We start from the raw sequence: 10,064 nt of genomic DNA, 5'->3' as shown, positions 1-10,064 counted from the left end.
TGGCTTTGTGTGCCAATGAGAAGGTGATTAGATACACCTGACTGAGTTTACATGTCATTTTTAGGAGGTGGGTGTTCCTTTTTTCAACTCAGTGATTCTGTTTTTTTTTTAGTTTTTATTCCCTGACATGTTGGTTTTATATCTTTCACTTGGATGTTATAAGTTGCACTGAGTAAATACAGCTGGATAAAACAAAAACTGTTTCCATCTTCCTTTCAGGCTGTTAAGCAACAAAATGTAATTATTTAAAGAGGGGTGATTCTTTTCTATACCCACTCTAGAGTCTGTACCTTCCTGACCCTAAAGTGAGTGCCAGTCCACATTCATATAAATGATAAAACCAATCCAGATTCCTAAACAGCACAAAGAAAATGCATTAGAAAGGAATCATCATTACTCAGTGGCTAAACAGCTCAGAGTATCGAGATATGAGACTAACACAAACATAATCAATACTCTATGAATAGGGTGGATTAGGAAGCATTTGCATCCGTAAATATTTCACAAAGGTGTCATATTTGATCCTTCACCTCCCTCTCTGTGTCATCTATTCTTGTCTCTTCTGAACATTCTGTCCTCCTCCTATTGTTACTGACACACACACACACACACACACACACACACACACATAAATTCTTTATTTGGATTAAAAGATAAGCATATATCATGACTTAATCCAAATTTGACAGAAAGATGTACAACAGCAGCCAATATCTCAGTCCATTTTGCACATTAAGGGTAAAGGTGGCACCTGCGCCTCCATATGTAGAGGCTACCGATTACTGCTGATACAGAGCAATATCTCGTCAGTTTTTTGGCCTTGTTCTTATGTAGTCCACAGATCTGCAGGCCTCTTACACACACAACTTGTGCACATGGCCTAAACTACCAAAAATGAGGGCAATGACTTTACAAGAGTAGCCAAAGTTATTAAAAACATTGTACCATGGTTGGTATTTCAACAGTTTTGAAGCATAGCAGGTGTCCATGTAGGCATCAAAAGAGCAACCGATTTCTATTATTGTAACAGCTTTGGTGTGTTCATTAATTACAAATATATCCGGTGTATTTGGTAAGTGATTTGTAGCAGTTTCCAATGTAACGCACTGTTCATGTGAAAGAGGGAACCAGTCTGTCTTGATCTTTTTCGTTACAGTGGATTGTGGTATGGCTGACATTGTCTCTGAGCTCCTTCGCTGAGAGTGCAACGATACGGTCGTGGCGCGCGATGTACAGTCCTTTATAGGCAGAACAGCCGTTAAGGATGTGCGCGATCGTCTCTCTTTGCCGGCTGTAATGTTGCAGGCAAAACGGCTCATGTGCAGATGGAAACCAGATTGCTAAATTGGACTTTGTTGGTAGTACCTGAAGACGAGCTTTAATTGTAAATCTGTAAATGTCGTCTTGTAGGGCACACACACACACACACACACACACACAGTCTCTTTCTCACTTTGCACGCCTCTAACTCTCTAGAGCTTATGCCGATATACATTGACAGTCTTTCTACACCAGCCTTGTCTATATCCTCCTCTCAGACACATACAGTTCCCCATCTATTTTGCTCCCAACGAAATGGCTATTTTTAGCACACACTTCTCTCTGTGGAAAGTGCAGAGGACTATACACTGAGCACTTAAAGTGGAGTAAAATCAAAGATGCCAACAGGCACCTCTCCCTGAATGGTTTGAAGCTACCAACCTTTTCCTCTGGATGAGCTAATAATATCGACATCAAAAAGCTCCCGGTGTTCTGAAAACATGCAATGCCGTCATTATTTCCTTTTCTAAAATTATCTGCCAAATAGCTCTGAGCATCTCGGTGACATTTAGACAATGCACGACAACATTGAAAGAAATAGGCAACACAGCTTTTGGGTTTCATATATCATCTTTGTTGTATTTGCAGTATTGATAATTTGGAAGGGATATATGCATGACTCAATCCATAGATTGTCCACTGGTGGTGCTTGTAAAGTGCTTTTTCTTTTTTATATCCAGTAACACTGAAGACACTGTTTTTCAGTGGTTACATCCTAAAAAAACATGGCTGCATTGTAGAGTGAATATTACATACTGGATCACACTAACAGGAGTGTAAAACGTTCATTGTCTACAGCCAGAATGGGTTGAAATAGGACTCATACAGGTCTCTGCCAACTGTTATTTTTGTATAAGTCTAGATATCCCTCAGTCTGGCTGTTGAGCACAGGGTATAGGGTCTGAAGAGCTTTATGGATACACACATGCCCAAACACACACACATATAACACTGTATTGCATAATTAAGCAATAGGAGAGACTTTCTTTGCAGGCTCAACAACATGGGATGGACAGATACGGGACTCGTCTCAATCACTGCAGCCTAGTCATGTACTCATAAGGCCAAAGGCAATCAAAGCATGGTTCAACAGTTCACTGGTTCACAGGTGCAACTTCACTGCATTTTAAACACAGTGCGTTTATGCTTTAACATGAAATCTAAACATTTACTTAATAATGGTCCTGGATTAATGGTGTATGATTTGTAAAAAAAAAAAAAAAAAAAACTAATTACAAAAAAATAATAATGTGTCCTCTGAAATGATGTTCCTTTTCTAGCAATTTGACTCTTGGTTAACATTAACCAATAACTAACTAGCTTATTTAGACATTGTTTTGGCAAACTTGCAATCTGGATTGGACTTCTGGTGTAGAACACCTACATTTGATGATCCAGAACTTCAGATAAAATCAAGTGCTGGTCTACATTTTCCCCTTCATTGTATATGAGAAAAGTAGTAATTTAATTTAATTATAAAATATTACTGCTCTAAATCTGTGTGATAAATTGAATTGAATACTGAATTAATAATAGAAATATAACTGTACTGGAAGGAGACTTCATGGTTATATGATTTTGACTGAATTTACCTTTTCTCCCCATCATTTTTTTTAAACAAAATCTTATTTGAAAAAAAGAAAAAAAAATGCACATCCTTTCGAAACTGTGGCAATAGACTGATTATGAAATGAAATTGTGACATTCAGTGGTGTCATTTAGCATTTCAAATGACATTTAGAAAATCAACACACAAACCAAATTGTGATACGAGAAACTGGTGCACCAAGCAAAGCAATGACTTGTTTTTCCAGTGTTTCACAGATGTGCCTGTACAATGAGGGAAAAAAGAAGGCTTCAAAGAGGTACTGTTATAGCCCTGACATTTGACACTGCCAGGTCTAGCCCCGAAAGCACAATACATGTTATGGTCACAATACATTTTATGGTCACACATTATACAGTATATAAAGTTACAGTGAAAATGTTTATGTATATGGATTAGGATGATACATGTGATTCACCAACAGCATACTGTCTGATATCATGCATAGAAAACCTGCTGTTTGCCTGCATTAGAGCTGAAGTGGGTCATTTCTGTTCCCCTAGTAAAATTAAAAAAATGATTTTCAAAAGAGATCTTCCAAACACTCCCAGTCTGCCACGTGTCAGACAGATAGTTTTGCCCTAAAGTCCATTGGTTGTGCCATTGTTGCTGTGTCGTGCTGCTTATACATCAGAGCAGTGATTTGAAAGTGCCCCACTTTTGGGGGAAATTAACCCACAAATGGATTACAGAACATTTTTAACATCAAAAAAAGACACACTTCAGCTTTAAAGCATCCAAACGCAAGTTTAGTACATTTCTTAGGCACTGGCTATGCATTGTGGGGCGTCAGTTTGGATAGATTGGTTTAACATTCAGGCTTATACACTTTGTTAAACCAACACAAATTGTGCGTGTTGCATTGCTGTCTATATTCTGAATTTAAAAAGGAAAACATAATTAGCAGCAGCTGTGAAAGCAGTATCTGCTTCTAAATTAGCAGCATCAGCACATAACGTTTGCTTAAAAAAAGAGACAAAGACAAAGGCACCTGCAGCCCAGGTGAGAGACTGGAATGGATGTGGGTGAGAAACCTTCTAATGGTACACAGTCATGTGCCACATCAAATAATAAAATCAAATCGTCAGTCCATCCATAAAGAGTTTCAGGATTTTGTGTCTAAAGAGTCAAGAGAATGAAAACAGTGAGTTTTTGCTGCCTTGATAACAACTATAAGTTGAAGGAAAGGCTGCAACAACCGTGGTTGGAGCCAAAACATTTGTAGAAAGCCAGTATTGACTTCTATAGTTTCTTTCTGTCGATTCATTGTTGTTTGGCATTATAGAGTTTCTTCATCATAAGATACGTATGTAAGTCTAGATTTCAAGGTCACCTGATGCTAAGACAATCAGAGTCCCAGCAATCAATGCCCTAATGCTGCACTGCCCATCCAAATGCAATGCTGAGTGTCTTTTTATACTTTGACTCACATCCAGAACCTGAAACTGAAAACAGCACCTTTGGATCACAATAAAACTTTGCAGATAAAAATAGATGTATATATGTATATATACAGACCAAGATACATATTGTCGTAATATTCTAGCTAACTAGTTTCTGTATATCACTTTCTCTTGAGCTTAAAATCCATGCCATTAGAATTGGTTTTGAGGCATGCAACACTATAATGCCGGTGTTTTTTCTCGATCAAAGGCAGTAAAAAAGACAAAACGTCTAACAAGCTCTATCAAGGCTTTTCTAACATCTGAAAATGATTTCAGGATGACAGACACGCCAGTGATTAAAAATAATCTGACATCATTGCTACAAATTTGCTAGGGGACATTAAAGTGTGAACTACAATATGGCTCATTAAGTGACAAAGTAATTTGAATATCAACTACATTTTGGACTACCTCTGCAGCTTCCAGCAGAATATACACTGAACAGTATGCTCTTACACAAAATACATAAAGCTTTTTTTTTCCTGTGGCACTAGGGTGTTATTTTGCTTATTATTCATTTAATGTGTTAATATGTTTTTGTATGTTCCTTATCATGAAGAACTGCAAATAAAAACTGACATGAAATGAGAAAAGAAAAGCCACTGAATGACAGTGAACCCAGACGCCGTAGACTATAAATAACATAAAATGTGACATGTAGAGACATTCATCTTGTCTTGAAAAGCTTTGCAGCAGGATAAACTTGAAGGAGTAGATACAAGTGTTGTCCATACATACGGATTTTGGATCCACACAGCTATCGACACAAAAGCAGGCAGTTTTCAATGACATTCCCAGCCTGATCACTACAAAATCGCAAAAATAACAGACACCTGTCTTGAATCTATGTGAATATTGGTGTTCTTTAACAAGCAGCAGGAGAGTGGGTGAAACTTCTGTGAATAATCTTTATATCATATACATGTACTGCAGATGGAGCACACAAATTACATTTCTTTGGCGAAGCTTGACTTTGAGAGTAAGATGTTGACGGAAATATACGGAATATATGGAAATATATGTGCTGTTTAATTGTGTCCCACAGTTCCGTATAAATACTTGGCTCCTGATCCAGATAAGGTGTTTGATGATATAGACGACTCCATGCAAACATTGATGAATACTTGGATTATGGACGGACCTAGATGTACGGTTAGACTTTCAATAAAGAATTGGAGATTGGAAATCTCATGACAATAACTGAGGTGTTCAACCTCACAATCCTCCTTCGAACATGGCTTACTAGTCCTTTTATAATTCAATTCGTACCTGCTCCCCAAATGACTAGACATCTGTCAGCATTTTTTTGATATTAACATAATTTGTATTTGCTATAGTGCAATTGGCTGTCTTGAGGTTCTCTTCCTGAAAGTCCTCGTTGCTGTTGTTGACACCTCCTTGGATTTCCATGTAGTCCGACTTGCTGATGGTGGATCCACTTCGACTTCCCTTCAGCTCTTCTTGTGAATCGGCTTTAGGGACGTTAACTTGGAGATACTGCGCCTGCTCCTCACCTTCTGTTTCTCGATGGTAAAAGTAGTTGAAGTTGGAGACGATGACGGGCACAGGAAGGGCGATGGTCAAGACGCCAGCGATGGCACAAAGGGATCCGACAATCTTTCCTCCGATGGTTGTGGGCACCATATCTCCATAGCCAACAGTCGTCATTGAAACCACAGCCCACCAGAATGCATCCGGGATGCTATAAAACTGTGACTCGGGTTCGTCAGCTTCTGCAAAGAAGACTGCGCTGGAAAAGAGGATGACTCCGATGAAGAGGAAAAAGATGAGTAGACCTAACTCTCTCATGCTGGCTTTGAGGGTCTGGCCAAGAATCTGAAGTCCCTTCGAGTGGCGCGAGAGTTTGAAAATTCTAAAGACTCGTACAAGTCTGATGACCCTCAGAATTGCGAGAGACATGGCTTGTTGCCCTTGCTGCCCGTCCTCTGCTGTCTCGGCCAACTCCGTTCCCAGCGTGATGAAGTACGGAATGATGGCCACCACATCAATCATGTTCATTATGTTCACAAAGAAGTTGGCTTTACTAGGGCAGGCAAAGAAGCGCACCAAGAACTCAAAGGAGAACCAGATGATGCATAGCGTCTCTAGAATAAAGAAAGGGTCTGTGAAGTAGGCGGATGTGTAAGTGTTTGTGGAGTTTGTGACAGCAACTGGGACTTTATGCATCTCCTCCTCATCGCTACGGAAGATGGGTAAGGTTTCCAGGCAGAAGCTGACGATGGAGATGAGGATGACCATGACAGATATGATCGCTATAATCCTAGCTGGCCCAGAACTTTCTGGATACTCGAACAGCAACCAGACCTGCTTCTGAAACTCATTGTCAGGCAATGGCCTCTCCTCCTCCTTGATAAAACCCTCATCCTCCCGAAACATCTCAATCGCTTCCTCTCCAAGCTCATAAAAGCGGATCTCCTCTGAGAAAACGTCCAAAGTGACATTGACAGGGCGCCGCAACCTTCCACCCGATTGATAGTAATAGAGGATGGCGTCAAAGCTGGGGCGGCTTCTGTCAAAAAAATACTCATTCCTGAGCGGGTCAAAGTACCTCATGCGCTTCTTGGGGTCCCCCAGTAATGTTTCCGGGAACTGCGAGAGGGTCTTCAGCTGCGTCTCGAAACGCAGACCCGAGATGTTGATGACCACTCGCTCACAGCAGTCCTGCTCCGTTCCGGGGTCATAGTCCTGAGGAAGACCAGGGTGTGCTGCTGCCTCATCTGAGGGGTCACCTGTGGCCACAGTCATTATGCAGGAGGGTGAGGCCTGCACTTTTTCACGAAGGCAGGGCACCACTGGGTGGGAAATCCTCACGGAAGGGGGCTTGACACCCTAGAGCACTAAGGGTCACACCGTGCTACTGGGTCGGTCAACTGAAAGACAACAAAAGATATTTTAAGACAGCATGCAGATATCTTTTATAAGATTGTGTCTACAGAGGGTCTAAAGAACAACTCCGGTCCTAGAGGGCCACTGTCCAGCAGTGGAGTGGAGCTCCAACCAGCTACAAAACAACTGCCTGGAAGTTTCTAGTGAGTCTTGATTAGCTGGTTCAGGTGTATTTAATTAGGGTCGGAGTTGGCTCTCCACGAACTGAATTTGACAACCCTGGTCTAAAGGCTTTCTGTAATCCGGGACACTTTCTGATAATGTGTCATTGGCATTGTTTAGAAATATGATGCTAATGACTTAGCCTTAAGATCAGTACATTTTAATAAAAAAAAAATAGTAAAAGAAATCTTCAACATAATATATCAAGAATAAAATAAAGAAATATTAAGTATTAAAAAAAAAAACTTAAATGTCCTGCTTTGCTTCTAAGGAAAAAAATGGTTAAGGTAAATATTCTGTATTAATTATGAAAATTGTTTATCATAATATACTGTAAGTGTGTCGCTAGTATAATATTCAGGAGAGACCGCACAAGCAGTACAAAATGGCAAAGCTTAGGCAGAAAGTATATCTTAAATATAGCACGATTCAATATAAAACAGCATATTTATTTATGCATTCACATGCAAAGCAGTTCCTTGGTCGTCTTAAAGAAAGCACCACAAAATGAAGTTTTTTGACAAGCCCCGTCCATTCTTTCTGGTGTGCTGCAATGGACAAATATCCATTCACATAAAACTGCTTCTCTCACAGTGCAGTCATGTGAAAGAGGCCCTTCTCTATGAGACATGCACATCCTTCTTAACCATGCTGTATCCATTCAGTGCGTTCCCTATCCCTTTTCTCCTCTTCCATGAAATACCCGAACGTTCAAAGAACTGCATATGGCATGATGTTCGTACATATTTGTTGGACGCATTTCAATGGAATGTTTCTTGTCCCAAACGGTGCCAGCATGCTCTAAAATATTCAGCAGAAGCAACCTATGAAATATTAAACTGCAGGAAAATACATTTTAGGTTTTAAACAAGACTTTGTTGTCTCTCTCTTTTCACTCCCTCCTCATTATATTATACGTGATGCATAACTGTAGATAATAAAATAAATGAATAAAGCATCATGTATTCAATAGTCCAGACTACTTAATCAGAAATGAGACATTATACCTGCTCGGATAAACTTCTAACTCACCCCTGTGGTTCCTCAGGTTCCCAGAAGTCACGACAGCCTTCTTGAAGTGAGGATAGCACTCCAGCGTCTGTGTGCTGAGATGAAAAGGACAAACACACATCTGATTCCTTAAATCCCGGCTGCTACTGTCTGCTGTAGCTCTCAGTGCATCAGCGTATTGTGCATAACGGGGCAGGCAGGGAGGAGGGGCAGAGAGGTACAGTATGCGGGTGTGTCCTTGTCTAGCCCAGAGCTTCCTTACAGCAGGTTGCTTGAGAAGGACAAGGAGGAAAGAACAGGAAAAAAGTGTATGATGCAAAAGAAGGAGGATCTCTTCATTCCACATTTAAGGAGGCATTAAGCAGTCCAAAAGGGGCACCACAGCCTTGCTAGACAGGTTGTAACAAACGACAGTAGAGATGAATGTGAAATATCTGCAGTAGGCACAGCATCGCGCTTGCCCATTAAGTAAGTATTAGTCTTTCAGGGATTACATCAGTTAATTGGACAGCCAATTTTTACATGAATGGGAACACTCTTTTAATTGACTGATAAGCTAATTCTGCAGTGTGTGAGGGTCAATGACAAAGTATGTCAGAGATAATAAAAAAAAAATTCTTTGCACCTTGAATAAATGAGAATTTTTTTATGTTTCAAACATTTTGTAAGTAAAAACTACATATTTTTATAAACATGATTTAAAAAAAAAAATATAAATAAAGTTTTCCATTTGATGTGATCAATGTTATTTATTTATTTTGGTCACATGACAACAAAATGGCTGAAATAATACCAATATTGTAAGAATTTCAGCCTTTTAATTAGCCCTTTTGTTACTTTTTTCTCAGTACAGTTATGCCACCAAGCCCCACAAAAATGATCAAAATGACATTTAATTAGTTGTATTGAAATGAAACTGCATTTTAACATTTTTATTTACCTTAATATATATTCAGAATAAAAATGAACAGTACAGCAATGACCCACGAGCCAATCTAATTTAAAATAAGATAAATATATATTTTTGCAAAAACATCTTCCCTTAATCATAAGTGATGGCACTATCACTGTTAAATGCATTATTGAAAACAAAAACTAAAATTGTATATTAATTTTTTATTCGCCAAAGATTTTAATTTGACAGTTGAATCAAGGGTTAGATCTAGTAGAAGATTATCCTTAATGTGACAGCTGCACCCTACCACTTTTTTACAGTGATTGCAATACAGTATAAATGCAAATTCTCTCAAGATGTCATGTTGACATGGGAACAGATGCAGAACATCATACATAAGAAGTCTGCAGAGACAGACGTCTCGAATCTCTTCCTACCTGTCTGTCTACCTCGCTTGCCGATGTCTCAGTAGCTGTTGCATTATGTTCACGCAACAAGCAATTAGTCAGTTAGTTAAAGCGGTAAATGGAATCTGCAGTCAGTCGTTGCTGTGCATACCAAAAGACTTCTGGATTATAGACACGCGCTCCGTCCGCGCTACCACTCCTCACCTTCTCCGCAGAGTGGGCAGTTTAAAGGGGACGCGTCACGAGTAATGTTTCCAGAATTAAATCAGAGGATGCTCCTGTTATGAGTGGAGGGTGCTCTGGCTCTAATG

General features: G+C 39.6%; 1 protein-coding gene across 1 annotated transcript; it reads right to left on the bottom strand.

Annotated features, from left to right (window-relative positions):
- Positions 1–1,503: 1,503 nt before the first annotated feature.
- On the bottom strand, positions 1,504–9,973 carry LOC122145354 (potassium voltage-gated channel subfamily A member 2-like). Its single transcript, XM_042758872.1, has 3 exons — positions 9,784–9,973; positions 8,473–8,722; positions 1,504–7,262 (listed from the first exon to the last, which is right to left on the bottom strand). The coding sequence occupies exon 3, from the start codon at positions 7,135–7,137 to the stop codon at positions 5,656–5,658; it is 1,482 nt and encodes a 493-aa protein (XP_042614806.1). The 5' UTR covers positions 7,138–7,262; positions 8,473–8,722; positions 9,784–9,973; the 3' UTR covers positions 1,504–5,655.
- Between the last annotated feature and the right edge of the window lie 91 nt (positions 9,974–10,064).

Source organism: Cyprinus carpio, chromosome A6, assembly GCF_018340385.1.
Source record: "Cyprinus carpio isolate SPL01 chromosome A6, ASM1834038v1, whole genome shotgun sequence".
Lineage (NCBI taxonomy): Eukaryota > Metazoa > Chordata > Actinopteri > Cypriniformes > Cyprinidae > Cyprinus > Cyprinus carpio.
This window is presented reverse-complemented; position numbering and strand designations above follow the sequence as displayed.